General features: G+C 41.4%; 1 protein-coding gene across 6 annotated transcripts in view; it reads right to left on the bottom strand.

Moving 5' to 3' along the window:
• The window catches only part of WFDC1 (WAP four-disulfide core domain 1), a 55,516-nt gene extending 41,567 nt beyond the window's left edge, over positions 1-13,949 (bottom strand). For 2 of the 6 annotated variants that reach the window (XM_072636188.1, XM_072636193.1), the window contains exon 1: positions 13,118-13,748. In XM_072636188.1, the coding sequence (XP_072492289.1) occupies positions 13,118-13,273 (156 nt within the window). In that variant the 5' untranslated portion in view covers positions 13,274-13,748. Of the gene's footprint in view, positions 1-13,117 lie in introns of all 6 variants that reach the window. The other 4 variants (XM_072636191.1, XM_072636189.1, XM_072636194.1 and 1 more) reach the window with 4 other exon arrangements.
• Between the last annotated feature and the right edge of the window lie 1,949 nt (positions 13,950-15,898).

The raw sequence follows: 15,898 nt of genomic DNA, 5'->3' as shown, positions 1-15,898 counted from the left end.
AGAGTCTTGGGAATGTTCTAAACCTACATCCTACAAAATCTATGAGATGGGCCTTGAAGAAAGGATGGGGAAGAGCATTAGAAGTAGAGGGATGGAATGAGCAAAGGTGCAGACACAGGATATGAGGGAATAATAAAACTTGATGAGAAAACCAGAAAGGCAATATTGTTCAGAGCCTCTGATGCCACAGTGGAGAGTCTGGACTTCATCCTACCTACTCCAGAGGATTATGGTAAGGAAACGATTCCCATCCAGGTCAAGTCTACTAATGGTGGGTGTCCCCAAGGCTCTGTCCTATGCCTCCTTCTCTTCTCCCTTAATATTATTTCAACTGGCAATCTCATCAGCTCCAATGGATTCAATTATCATCTCTATGCTAATGATTCTCAAATTTACTTATTCAGCCCTAAACTCTCAGATTTACATATCCAATTGCCTATTGGACATCTCATACTGGATGTCCCAGACATCTTAAACCCAACATTTCCCAAACTAAACCCATATCTTTCCCCCCGAAACTTCACCTCTTCCTAACTTCCCTATGATTGTTGAGGGGACCACCATCCTCCCAGTTATGTCAGCTGTGACACCTCTCTCTCACCCTACCCTACCCGATATCCAATATGTTGCCAAGTTTTGCCATTTCTACTCTATAGCTTCTCTCATATATATCCCCTTCTCTCCTCTGATGATGTTACCACTCTGGCAGAAGTTCTCATCACCTCCTATCTGGACTACCTCTCCCCATCACAGCCCATCTTATACTCAGCTGTCAAATTGGTCTTCCTAAAGTCTGACCATATCAATACCCAATAAACTCCAATGTCTCCCAGTTATCTCCAGGATCAAATATAAAACCTTCTGTTTGGCTTTTCAAGCTCTTCATAACCTGGCCCCTCCCCCTCTTTTCCAGGCTTTTAACAACTTACTCACCCCATGTGATCAGCAGTCTGACAAATCTTGGCAAATACTTTGTGATTGGCAAAGCGACACTTGTCACCTTGCTGTTTCTTGAACAGGACACTCCTAATTCCATATCTTCTATTTCTCCCTCATGCCTGGAACTCTCTCCCTCCCCAACATGTCTTCTTGACTTCCTCCAAGTCCCAGCCAAAATCTTACCTTGTACGAGAAACCTTTCCCCAACCCTATTAATAGTAGCATCTTCTGAGTTTATCTCTATTTCAGCCTGTCTGCACGTAATTGTTTGTATGTTGTTTGTTCCATTAGATTATGAACTCCCTGAGATCATGATCTGTCTTTTCCCTTCCTTGTGTCTCCAGTGTTTAGCATGGCGACTGGCACATAGTAGGTGCTTAATAAATGTAATGTAAGAAAAATCTACTGAACAAAGAAAGACATCTCAATATGAAAGGGGCTCTAATGGGAAGTAGGAGGTTCCCCTCACTTGAGGTCCTCAAATAAAAGCCAAATGACAGCTTTCAAGGACTGTTCTAGAGAGGATTCCTGGTAAAGTACATGGTGGACAGGACACCTTCCAAAGTCTCTTGTAACTCAGATATTCCATGACTTGGTGATGTACAAAGAAAAAGTAACAAGGGAAGAGGATGAATTGACTTATAGAGTACAGGAAGTAACACAGAAGAAAATTAAAAAAGTAAGAAGGGGTTGAACTTGTGAACAGCTTTGAATGCTAACCAGAGCATGTTAGGGAAAAGTTGGTTATTTCTCATTTCTATTTATCCAATGTATTTATCTATGAAGACATCCTTTCTTCTTTCTCCTCCTGGAAAATTCATTGTTCATTTGTCCCATGTTCCAGTCTGCACACTCCCACCATGGACCTCTCCACTGCCTTTCTAGTAACCCTCAACTTAAATTTTTCAGAGACTCTAGTATAACAGGGCTTGAGGCCACCCAGCATCACTGGAAGAACATTGGTGTTGAACAGATGGACCTTTGTTTTAAAGGGAAGCTTGGAGTAGTTAAAAATCCATTTGGAATTATGCAAATAAGGTGACTCAAATGGCCCTACTCTTTGACTCAGAGGTTCCACTGCTAGGCATGGAAGTAAAGGAGGTCACTGACAAGAAGAACATGAAAATATTTATAACCACACTTTTTGTGGGAGCAAAGAACTGGAAACAAAGTAGATACCCAAAGATTGGGGATGTCTAAATAAATTGTGATACACGAATGTATTGGAATGATATTGAGGGACAGTTCAGTGACTTAATTTTAAAATGTAATATAACCTATATTTAATTATATTTCATTTATTTTATTAAATATTTCCCAATTACATTTTAATCTGGTTAAGCCAAACTCAGGAGGGTTGTGGGCGTGGATGGCTATGTGTTTAACATCTTTGCCCTTCACCTCTAGGTCTATCTTGTAAAACCCTGCCTGTTTCCTTCCTAAATTTTCATCCAGAACATGCTCAGGGCATGTGAACATTATCCTCTAAGAATTTGAGAAGATGCCACTCTAAAATGTCTCACTCTGCGTGTGGATTTGCTGCTGCTGAGCTTTTTTCCCCAAAGGAGTCAGTAATCTTGGTTCTAGAACTAAGAAATTATAAGTTTTATTCTCTAGAGTGCTCAGGGTTATCACTTAAGGACCCAGTTCTAGCTTGAACCCAACTGGTACCAGCATCTTTTTGATAAGCTTTATACTCTGCCTTCTTTGAACCTCAAGATTTGAGATGAGGGGCTGCTGAAGGGTTTCCTTGTCCATGGAGACAGAATGTGGGAACTCCAGTACTTGCTATAATCTCCTCTCTCCTGAGAATTCCAGAAAATCCAAGAGAATGGGGATGTGGGATCAACCATCTGGCTTGGAGGTCTTAGAGTAAATGCATCATTAGGGCCGGAGGGTACCTTAGACATTACCTAAGGCAATGGAGCACACCTGAAGGCGTTGCCCCTGAGTGCCAAAGATTCTGACTTCTGCTATTTGCTAGCACTGCCCCATTTCCCACTCAGCTTCATTCATTTTGAACTCCTTTCTTTGACCTCTCCATCAGGCTGGATTAGCACAGTACCTGGCATATGTTGTTGTTCGATTATTTCAGTCATGTCTGACTCTTCATGACCCCGTTTGACATTTTCTTGGCAAAGATACTGGAGTGGTTTGCCATTTCCTTCTCCAACTCATCTGACAGATGAGGAAACTGAGGCAAACAGAATTAAGTGACTTGCCTAGGGTCCCACAGCTAGTAAGTGTCTGAGGCCAGATTTTAACTCAGGAATATGAGTCTTCCTGATTATAGGCCTGGCCCTCTATCTACTACACCACCTAAAATTGTAATTTACTGTACTGTAAAAGAAAAGAATCCTGAACCACTCTAAATGGGGTACATTCTTGACCCTGAGGAAGAGAAGTATGTTTTCTCCCTTTCATTGGTGAAGTAGAGAACATGGATGGGTGATGTTCCAAGCACAGTCACTGAACTGATGACTGTTTTTCTTTGTTAAAGACAGATGTTTTATACTGTTGCAAGGAAAAGCTAATTGTTTGTACTGAATGGGTGGGTACATCAAGAAACGACTGAGATATAAATACAGGAACCGATAATTTTTAAAAGGAATAAATAAAACTCATTCTGCATATTTAGAGTCACAAAATTTAGTTAGCATGTTTCATGCACTGACATTCCATTTCCCAACTCTGAGGTTTTGTACTGACTCCTCTGAGCTTGGAATCTGCTCCCTCTTCACCATCACCTTCTAGGAGCCCTAGTCCCTTAAAACTCAGCTCAAGCATTACCTTCTATGCAACCTTTTCTGATACCCTCAAACGCTGATGCCATTTTCTCCAAAAATGTATTTTAATTATATCTAAATGTGTTTAATGGGGGTTGAACAGGGCACATACAAAGCTCCTCTTGCTTCTAAGCACATGTTGACCATAACTTACAACTGACAAGATTTGTGCTTGGAGATACAGAAGCATCGTCTTATTGGCTCCTGAGCAGGAAGAATGATTCACCTGACTTTTAAAAAGATGATGTCTCTGCCTTTGTCCCTTCCTTCTTTCAACTCCCTATGTGATACTGAAACCCTCTGAGGGGTGGGGGCAGGAATGACCCTTCTGCACTCCAGCAGAAATGTCAGACTACCCAGGCACCATCACAGTTAAAACACTGTGAGCTGGACCTGGATACGAGGCTGCCCTTTTGATTTTGACCTCAGGGGAATGAGAATGGATTCAGTTTGGATGTGTCTAGGTTTGAAGGCCAACTTATGAATTTGAAAGGTTCACAGGTCTTGAATCCTTCAAGTGGAGATGCCTGGGAACAGGGGACATTTTATGAGAAAGGATATCCCAGAGGATATCAGAAAAGATGTCACCAGGAAGGGGAAGGGTTTCAATACCTGGCTGGATGGTTAAAGGACATAACAATTGAGGGAGGCAGTACAGAGGCGAGGTGAAATGGGAAATACCTATACAGTGGTTTTACAAAGTGCTTCATGTCCTGATGCTTATGGCTCAACCTCCTGGCAGATTTTAATAGCAGCTAGATGTTATGTCTAGGTCTTATCATTGTTATAAGTAAGTCTTTAGCATCTTTTAGCATTCTGTTAGTGCATAGGAAATATATTTATCATACCTCTGAGTATCTTCCTGCTCTCCTTTTGGGAAGACCCTAGATAGGAAACAAAATCTAAGCTATAAGTTAGTCATCCCTGAGGTACTAATGTGGAGGTGTAATGAACACACTAAGAATTGAGAAAACAGCGCCTACTCTTGTCATTAGAATCCAGTGTCCCCAAAGACTGAACCTGGTCTGAACTGTGTGTGAGGGTCCAGACTAGAAAGCGGACCATTAGTAGAATGGGGATAGGTTCATTGCCTCAGCTCCTTGGACCCACCATCTGTTATTAGAATTAGACATATACAGGTCACCCCCTCAGGAAGAATGTAAGCTCCCTGAAGGCAAGAACAATTTTTCTTTTCTCTTTGTATTGATAGCACCTAATCAAGTGACTGGAACATAAGTGAGTGCTAAATAAATGCTTCTTGATTGACTAATAGAACTCAAAGGGATCTTAGAGATCCTTTAATCCAAGGGATCTTAACTGTTTCTCGTTCTGGAAGTCTAGTAAAGAATGTGGACTCTATCTCAGAATTGTGTTTTTAAATGCATAACAAAAAATACATAGGGTTACAAAAAAAATCAATTCTTTTGAAATGTAAATACCAAAATATTTAAAAGAAAAAAGTTCATGGACCTCTGAATTAGGAATTTCTAATCTAATCCAACCCAGTCCTCTTGCAAAGGAGGAACCCCTGGCACAGACTGGGAAGTAGTTTATCCAACATCACACATCTAACAGAGAGTAGGGCCAAGGGCCAAGAGTCCAAACCAGGCCCTCAGACTTCCAAATCTAGGGTTCCTATCACCAGCTCACACTGCCTCTGAGTTGCTTTGCAAGTTTATTTTCAAAATGCCTTGTGAACGTAACCATTGCTTGTCTCTGACCTGGATTTCCTAACCTCAAATTCTGGCCTCAGGTTTGCTCAGGGTTTATAACCTTTTGGATACTTTTCATTGGGAAAGGACCAATCTTAAACTCCAAGAAGATTTCCAAAATGAGTTCTTCACAGGAGAAAGAGTTCAGCCAGGGAAGGCTTAATTCAGTTACTTAACTCTTAGGCTAATAAGAAGGGCACATTTGGATGAAACCACAGGAAATGAGGATTTCTGCCCTCCCCAATCTCTTTACCTCCGATGTAAGAGGCCCTTGACTTTCTTTGGAAGATTATAACAGACTTACCAACCCATCTTAAAAAAAAAAACAAAAAAACCACAACTCACAACAATCTTCCCTGATTGAGAAAGCAAGCCAGTTTTCCTTCAAACATTATTTACTCTTCCTCTGGAATGCAGACGTCAAACGCCTGAATACATTTCTCTGTAGAACAAAAGTCCCACGGGTCAGGACAAATTCACAGACAGTCACTACTATGCTATTTTCCAAAGACCAGGACTTACCATGGGGCTGACTGGGGTTGGAGCCTACACCAGGAGAAATTCTATACTCAAAAACCATATAAGACTGGGAATCAGGAGAACTTGTTCTAGACCAGTTCCCCATCTAAATAGCCAAGTGACCTTGGGTAAATCATTTCCCTTCTCTGGGACTCCTTCAGTTTCCTCATTTGCAAAACGAAGAGGTTGAAGTAGTTGACATAGGATCTCATATAGCTCCAATAGGTTATAGTTGTGTCACTGTTCTCATTCTCAAGTTCCCACACCAGGATGCACTCCTAACTCTCCAGACTCCCTCTGCTAAGCCTCAGAAACCTCTTCACCTTGGACTTTTCACCCTGGAAATACCTTCTGCCCCTGCAGCTCCTTTCTCTGATTGGCTAATTCCTCCAGAACCTCCATGGTATGGATGGCCCTGGCCAGTCATGTCTTCATTTTCCTCCAGGCTGAACTCCCAACCCTTCATACTTTCTCTTTTCATGACAAATCATGGGGTACCCTCCCTGCCCTTTCCAGCTTCCTCTTAACACTGGTGTCTTTCTTCTTGTATTTGCCTGGGCAAACAGTAAGTGCTTAATAAATGCTTGTTGTTGACTCGATGGTATGAGTATAGGAGTCAGCGTGGTAGTAAGACTCAACCTGCATATTACAAAGATAACAGGATTCTGTACTGGAAGACACCTTAGAGGTCATTTAATCCAAAACTCTTTATTTTACAGATGAAAAGAATGAGTCACAGATTAAGTGATTTACCCATTCACAGAACTATTAAGTAACAGAACTGGAATTTGAACCCAGGCTTTATGACTCCACACCCAGCGCTTTGGATTCAGCACCATGTTGACTTCTACCATATCATATTTTAAGGGAATGAGCTGCCAATCACGTGACTTTTGGCTATGGATGCCTTTAACAAAGAATTTTACATACATTATTTTGGTTATTCCTCACAACTCTGTTGCGGTAGAATCATAGATAGAGAGCAATATTATTATTTGCACTTATAATTATATTATATATTATTTATATTATAATTATAACAATAATATTTACTATTTATTTTCATATTATATAGGGCTTATGTTATTTAAATATATTGTAATTACCATTTGTAACAATAATGGTGAGCATTTATAAGGAGCTTATGTAGGATAGAATTTAAAATATTATACTATAATGACTGTTATAACAATAGCTAGTATTTACATGGTGTCCTATAATATTATTTTTATTTGTTGTTTAATATCTAATTAATAATATAGTACTATTTAATTATAATTATTTTATTATGACAATAGCTAATACTTACATCGGGTTTATATATTATTTTAAATATATTGTAATTATTATTTATAATAATAATAGTGAGCATTTATAAAGAGCTTATTATGATATTATTCAAAATATTATACTATAATTTTTGTTATAACAATAACTAATATTTACATGGGGTTATATATCATTTTATTTGTTGTTTAATACCTATTTATTTAATATTTATAATATGATTTAATTATATTATTTTTATTATAACAGTGATATCCAGTATTTGTAGATGGCTTTAAGGTTTATATACCTGTGATATTAGATATTCACAATAACCCTGTAAGGGAGGTGCTATTATTATCTCCATTTTAAGATCAGGAAACAAGCAGAGTGTTTAAGTGACTTGCCCATGATCACACAGATAGTAAGTATCCAGGCAAGATTTGAACTCAGGGCTTCTGGAACTACAAGTCTAGGTCTTAACCACTCTATCATGCAGCTGCCTTTTGGAAAGTCTCTTAGAGGTACTTTACTCCAAGTCTCTCATGTTACATACTAGAAGTCTGGAGCCACAGAGAATTATGTGATTTGCCCAGCTGGTAAGTAGCAGAACTGGGATTTGCACCCAGACCTTCAGACTCCAGATCCAATATCTTCCCTCAACACCACAGTGGTACTTTTCATAAGATCCAGTGATTCCATGTTCATTGTTTTGAGTGAACACGTTGCACAAAGGCACAGGATTTTAGTTTTGATTTAGGCCCTGCTTATAATCAATTGGTTGTAGCTTGTTCAGTCCTTTCTCAGTCATGTCTGACTCTTTGTGACCCCATCTGAGGTTTTCTTGGCAAAGATACTGGAGTGATTTGACATTTTCTTCTCCAGCTCATTTTATAGGTGAGGAAACTGAGGCAAAAGGAGTTAAGTGACTTGCCCAGGGTCACACAGTAAGTGTATGAAGTGGATTTGAACTCAGGTCTTCCTGACTCCAAACCCAATACTCTATCCACTGAGCCATCTAGACTTCTTTAAACTAAGCATTTTCCCCTAGATTGTCCAGGGTCCCCTTTATTCTAACAAAGATGGTACCAAGACACAGTTAGGCAGTTTTAGATTGTTATCAGTCTTGATCATCTCTTGGGTCCCTCCCAGTTCTAATTTCATTGAAGTAGAGAAAAGCCACCCATTTTACAGATAAGGAAACTGAGCTCAAGGAGAGAAAGGGAGAGAGATCGAAGTCAGGCAGCGGCACAGAGACAGAATCAGGACTCCTGAATGTTTTACACTTTGCTTTTCTTTCCCTACTAACTTTTCACATCCCGGTTGGCCTGATGTTACCCAGTTCACTATGCAAGATACTAAGTTTAGAACTAGAAATCTCTACTCACTCCCTCCAATGAAGACACTTGAACAAATAGAAGCATCTTCAAGACCATGCCTACACGACAGAGACGCTCAAGAGTCATGAGAAGCCTCAGGATGCACTGGAAATAGTAAGCATTTGCCCCTCTGAGCTGGCCACCTCTGCAGAAAGTGATCCAACCATTTACAAACATATGGCTTCCTGCTTTATTCAAGACACCCTCAAGTATGTGGTTTACACTGTAATCAGAAGAGGCCAAATATGAAAATGGAATTCTAGAGCTCATGGAGGGGGCAGGGAAAACGCCAGACCTTTTCTTCCTGTCCCCTGGTAGGGTCCCCGCTTTGTGGTCCTGGGCTGGGCCAGAACCTGAGCATCGTGAAAGTACAAACTTGGAGACTTTCAAGAAATTAACAGGCACCAGAATGTAGACGGTCGTGCCAAACCCACTGAAGCCTAGCAAGATTTCCTATTGGGCATCACAGCCTCCCAACAAGGCAGTGGAACTTTGGGGGCTGCTGCCAAGTTCTCACAGAAGCTTTGAAGACTGAACACAAATGCATAAGGCTGCAAGGACCAGGGAGGGGGCAGAGTCACACTCGGGATCCTTCTGCAACTGGGATGACATCATCCTCCAGGAGGCTACTCTGGTGAATCCAGAGCACCATCTCCCTGGCTCTCTCCCCTTCTCTTTCTTTCTTTTTCCTCCCTTCCTCTGTTCTTCTCTGTCTTCCTCTCTCCCTCTCTATTTCTCCTTTCCTTCCTTTCTATTTTCTTTCTTCCTTTCTCCTTCCTTCCTTCCTTTTCTTTTTCTTTTTCACTCACTCTTCCTCCCTCCCTCTCTCTCCCTCCCTTCCTTCCTTCCTTCCTTCCTTCCTTCCTTCCTTCCTTCCTTCCTTCCTTCCTTTCCTTTCCTTTCCTTTCTTCCTTCCTTCCTCCCTCTGCATGGATCCCAGGCCAAGCATAGTAGTGCTAAGCCAATGGGATAGGAGGTTGGTATAAAGTAACATAGGTCAGGTTTGTGTCACTGAACATGAGAGCATAACACTGCCTTTCAAAGGCTAATGAGTCTGTCCCTTAAGTTATAGGCATAGCACTGAATTTGGGGCTAGAGAAGGTGGGTTCAAATCCCACCTATATTACTTTGGGTACATCACTTAATCCCCTGGACCTCAGTCTCCTCATCTGTACAAGAGTCCGAATACATAACCTCTAAGGTCCCTTCTAGATCTAAATTCATGTTCCTGTGACATTAGCTACAGTGAGTTAGCACGGAATTAGCTAGAGCTCTGGCCTTCAGGATCAGAAAGACGTGGGTTCAAGTTTTATGTCTAACACATACTGGCTATGTGACCCTGGACAAGACCTTTAATCTCTCAGCATTCCAGAAAATTCTCAACAACTCCATATTGCAGAGAAAGTGCCAGGAGCTTCCTAAACAAATGAAATCAAAGATCTCCAAGGAAAAAAAGTATTAATTACCCATCATTTTACTCTTTGTCATTATTATTCTTATTTGAGTTCAGACCTATCAGTGGAGGGATCTCCCACTTTGGAAGGAGGGAAGCAAACAATTTTTATTATCGCATAGCTAGGAAGTGTCTAAGGCCAGATTTGAACTCAGGTCTTCCTGAATCCATGTCCCGCACTGCACCACCTATAAAGATTGGTAGCTCATGTAACTTTTGATCAAAGACTTCAAGTTGGAAGGGAATTCAGAGTCAACTATTTTACACAAGAAGCCACTGAAGCGTAGGCAAGACAGGAGACTAGCCCCAAGTCACAAAGCTAGTACATGGTGGAGGCTGAGCAAGAACCTAGGTCTTTGAGCTCCCCATTTAGTGTTTTTTCTGTCATATCGCTCAACTAATTTGAGTCACCAGTTTTACACTGGTCAACATTACCAAATATTATCTCCTTTCTTTTGGATATCATCACCTCCTTCCACTGGGGATAATAAAATTTGTTCCATTAGGGACATCTTGGGGATATCATTGGATGATATATGAGAAAGTCCTTTGAATTCTTAGGAATAAAAGGCTCTATATAAACCACAGAAATAAATCTTCTTGTCAGGAGAAGAGGAAAGGGCACAGAGGAGACTCAGACTGGAGAACAGCCTCTCCACTCCACCAGACTGGCCTTCCCAACTTTTTCCTTTGTACCTTGCCATTTTCAGGGGGTGCTCTCTCTTTTCCCCTTAATCACTGTCCATCTCAGGCACCACTCCCTGACCACAATGGTCCTTCTCCTCTCTTAATTTGCTTTCTGACTCCCTCATTTAGCACAGATCATCCACTATCTTGTACTGGTAGTCTTTTTTTCTGTATGTAGGTCTCAACCTTTATAAAACTACAAGCTTCTCTAGGGCATCAGAGGCATCTCATGCATCTCTATAACTCCACAAAACCTGGAAGAATGCTTTACACATTGTAGAACTCAGAAATGTTAGCTGATTCATTCAGTTAGGACAACGCATTCAGTTTCAATACACTTTGATCCTTCAGACAAACCTCTATATTTTGGGAATCTCCTAGTAGTTATAAAAAAAAAAAAAAGACACATTTTTCCTTTCACATATTTACTTCAATTCTTTCCTTCTTCTCTGGGTAGCCTTCACATCACACTGCTGCCAAAACCTTTCATATATACATGTGTATATTATACATATGCATGTGTACATAGACATATGTGTGTTTATGTGTGTATGTATGTATACATAATATATAACATACATATATTACATATATCGGTTCATGTCAACTTTCAGCTCAAAATAAATCTTCAGTGGCTCCCCACTGCTTCCTGGGGGGCAGTTACATGGTATAGTGGATAGAGTGCAATTCCTGGAGTCAGGAAGATGGATGGTCCTGAGTTCAAATGTGACCTCAGACACTTCCTTGCTCTGGGACCCTGGGCAAGTCACTTCACCCTCTTTGCCTCAGTTTCCTCATCCATAAAAATGAGTTGAGGAAGGAAATGGCAAACCATTAGAGTATCTCTGCCATGAAAACCCCACATAGGGTTAGACACAACTGAAAATGACTGAACAACAACAACAAATTGTGTTTGTGCACTGCCTAAGAAGACCATGCCATCAGAGAAATGATGACATGACTTGCACTTGACATTGTTTTGAGTGAGGGAGGTCTTTGCAATGTCACCAGTCTCAAGTCTCTTCTAGAGTCATGTGAATCAAGTGACCATATATTCATCAGGATGACTGGAGATGATCCAGGATGCACTGGAAGACCTTGCCCCAAAAGGCCCAAGGCTATGCAGTTACTCACTTAGGGTGAGGTAAAACTATTCATTGAATAGGTCTGTTTAAGAAGTAGCCAGGGCATGGCCCCTTTAATGAGGCAAAGAAAAAGAAAGACATCAGGCTGGGAGGGAAACAGCAACAGTTACTACTGAGAATAACTTTGAAGTCAGGTGGGTCCAGAAGAGCCCTTAGGCAGGAGCCCAGGGGCATCTGAGCTTCTGAGTGCAGTACCTCTAAGGTTGTGGGAGAAGAGGAGAGGGGAGAGGAGGGACGGAGAGGGGAAGGGAGCAAAGAGAAGGGGAGGAGAGGAGAGGAGAGAGAAACCCATGTCAAGTGGGCATCGTTTGGCCATTTAAATTTGCCTTCCTTTGGAAAGGAGAAGGAAGGGGAGGCGGGGGCAGACAGGAGAAGAGGAGCTGAGTTACCCCATTCAGGCACAACAACAATTGCTTCCTGAGTCAATCCAAACTCCTCCACTGAGTTTTCATAATGTTATTCTACCCTGCCCTTCCAGCTTAAACCACATTACTTCCTTCAATAAAATCCCTGCACCAACCAATCTGGGCTATTCCCTATCCCCCAAATCCACCCTTCCCAACAAAGACTTTGGCCCACATTATTCCCTATCCCTGGAATGCCCTCCCTTCCCTTTGCTTATCGAACTTCCATCCATTATTTTTAGATCCTTTAGTCCAGTTCTCTAATTTTGTAGAGGAGAAAACTGAGATTTAAAGAGGTTACTCATACACACACAGGTCTAAGTAGCTGTTGTGATCTGAATTCAGGTCTTCCGATTCCACGGACATTGTCTTTTCCGCTAAACCCTATCTCAGATGCTACCTCCTCCAGGAAGACTTTCCTGATTTGTTTGCCAACAACCATCCTGACTGGGTCTCACAGTTTTTTGTTTTGCATCTTTCTAATAGGCTTGTGTGTAATAGGGTACAGCAAAGCTGTCTATGTTATCCCCACGAGTTTGCTGGTCAATGATTCACACTTGACTGCAGGACACACTTAAATTTCGTCTGCATTTCCAACATTTTCTCCATCACTTTTTAAAGTCTGGAGAATCACCAAAGCAATGAAATCTAGCCCCGGTTGGCAGCGCGTGGATTGCTCAGGTGTAAGTGTTCACCCTGAAAATTTAACAATCGACTTTCCAGAGCCTGCACCTCTGGCTCCAGCCCCAACTTATCCTCCCTTGTCACTGCCGGACACCAACCCGCCCCGGGCCAGGTAACGGGTCCTCCCTCACCCAGGGACTTACTTGGGTTTTCTCTGCCAACTTCAGGTGCGCCGCCCGTTTCCATAGCCCTCGGGCAGAGCTCGTCTCTGATAGCAACAAGATGATGCACAGAGCGTGCGGGAAGACTGTTCCCCAGCCCCGGGCCAGGCTTCCTTGGCTGAAACTTCTGGGGACCATTTTCTTCACAGGCAACGCAAAAAGCGGAGCCCGAGCTGCGAAGGGTTCGGAGGAGGCAGGCAGCCTGGACTGGGAGGGGACCAACTCCCCCCGCGGGGGTTCTGCCCAGAGCTCGGCCTTGGGACCGCAGGCTGGGCCACTTGGATGGGGGTCCTGGGATCCCGAGCTCACCCCGAGCACGTGTCTCTCCCTCACTGATAGCCTGGGAGATTATTTTTAGTCTTGCTCCACATCTGGCACGCAAGAGAGCTGCGTTCAAAGCTCCAGCGTCAGATCAGACGACAGCTGCGGGGGGAGAGGGGCGGGGGGAGCCCTGCTTGCAGACAGACGTGGGCAGAGCCGCCTCTAATAAGCGGCCTTCCCAGGCTTTCCAAGATAATAAGCACTTCCCATGGACATTCCGTCCCCTCCCCGGAGGTGTGCTGTTCAGTGGATTTGTACCAGGAGGGGAAACGTCCCGAACTCATAAGCCTTCATTTCCACAAAATGTAGAAACACATGTATTAACTTAACTGTTGCTGATGAAATCAAGTTGGTCTTTTACAATTGGAAAACTCCTTTAACCAGAGAAAAAGCATTAAAGGAGAAAGAAACCACCCTTCTTCGTGAAAATATTAACTCCTATTTCTACAGCACTTTTTAGTTAAGTTTCACTCCTCATCTATGTTCTAATTTTTCATTTGTTCACATCATCTCCCTCCACTCCTCCCATTTCCAGCTGGTGAAGTGCCTTCCTTTCTCCAAAATTTAATTCACATGTAGTCTCCTCCACGGAACCTCCCCCCCTCCCTCTCCCAGTTCTTGTTCAACTCTTCCTGACCCCATTTTGGAGTTTTCTTAGCGAAGATACTGGAGTATCTTTGCCATTTCCTTTTCCAGCTCACTTTTATAGATGAGGAAACTGAAGCGAAGAGGGTTAATTTAAGTGACTTGTCCAGGGTCACACAGCTAATAAGTGGATGAGACCAGATTTGAACTCAAAAAGATGAATCTTCCTGACTCCAGGGTCAGTGTTTTATCCAACACATCACCTAGCTGCCCTCTCACACTCCCTAGAGAGCTGTAACTGGGAATTTTTACACCTAGGGCAAATACTACTAAAAAGAGAGTCCAGGACAAGCAGCTTAAAAGGTGCTGGTGGTAGGATATAGTGATCCCAGAAAACCAGGAAATCTCTGGTAAGAATTCCCTTTGACTCCAAGAATTGGCTTCTTATTTAAACGAATAATTCTTGATAACTGAATCAATTCTCTGTCTATAGTCAGACCACCTACTTGTTAGAGCAAAGGTTGAAATTAGCCCAAACCTAGAAGGAAGAACAAAAATGAGGGAACTACATGGTGTGCAATTAAAACAACTCTGTCCTGAACTCTTTAAACAAATTATCGATTTTTAAAAAATAGGATATGGACAGGAAAAAGAACATTAACTCAGACTACAGAATTTTAACTGGCGTAGGTTTAAAAAACAAATGTAACAGATAAAGATCAATTGCCATAATAATAAAATCATCAAAAGAATTTTAAAAAGAATTCTAGACAGAAAATACTTAACTTACTCATCAAGCAGAAGAAAGGTATGGCAACCAAGGATGACACTAGTTTAAAATATAAACCCATTTGTAAAATCTTATGGAGTTAGATGACCAGTTACTCAGTAAACATTTATTAAGCACCTACCATATGCTACCACTGTGCTAAATGCTAGGGATACAAAAAAAAAAAAAAAGGCAAAACATAGTCCCTGCCCTCAAGGAATTCACAATCTAATGGGTGGATCCATATCCAGAATGATAGAAAATATAATCTCATAAAGTAAAGAGAAGCAATGGAGGGTCAAGTCCCTTTAAAGAGAGTTTAGTGAGGGACCCAAGTAAGCAATCAATCTAAAAATATTTAAGGATGAAAATGGAAGTATGCTCAACAAACAGAAGAAAAATGGAAAATGTCTACAATATCTAATGCAAGCTCTTTTCACCATCAAGTGTAATAAAGCAACCATACTTGAACTCCAACATCACAATTTCCAAACATGCTTATAGAAAAAGCAGAAACGGTGCTACAGAAAACAAACATCAGAAACCCAGCTGGAGTAAACCAATTGTACATCAAAGGGTTCCATGCTGGAACTGGTGACACATTGAGGGAACTGAGGAATCTATTCATAAAGTAGATGAAGGAATAGAAAATACCAAAGGTTTGGAGAATCTCTCAGCCCACATTCATATAGATTATATGCTATGCAAGCTGTCTAGAATCAGATTTATAGGTCTATCATACGGTATATGATAAAACCCCAAAAAGACAACCAAGAAAATTTGTTGGCAAGGACCAACTTACATGCTTATTTTTTATCTTTTTAGAAATGTTATGAGAATATCTGCACATGCATGAAGGCATCCTCAATGAGAAGATGAATAAGTAACAGGAAAGTATTTGCTAGCAATATTGCACAGTACAGCCACACATATTTATCGTCATACATTTGGCTGAAAGATATAGAGAATTCAACATCCTACTGATCCCACTGTACTTAGTTTGTTGTTTATTTTTAAAAATCATTCGATTTCATAGAGCCAAATGCCACTTTGATGTTCCACTTCCAACAAGGTGTCTCCCACCCATA

Source organism: Notamacropus eugenii, chromosome 1 (assembly GCF_028372415.1).
Source record: "Notamacropus eugenii isolate mMacEug1 chromosome 1, mMacEug1.pri_v2, whole genome shotgun sequence".
In the NCBI taxonomy this organism is placed as follows: Eukaryota; Metazoa; Chordata; class Mammalia; order Diprotodontia; family Macropodidae; genus Notamacropus; species Notamacropus eugenii.
Note: the sequence above shows the minus strand (reverse complement) of the source record. Positions and strands in the feature narration are given on the sequence as shown.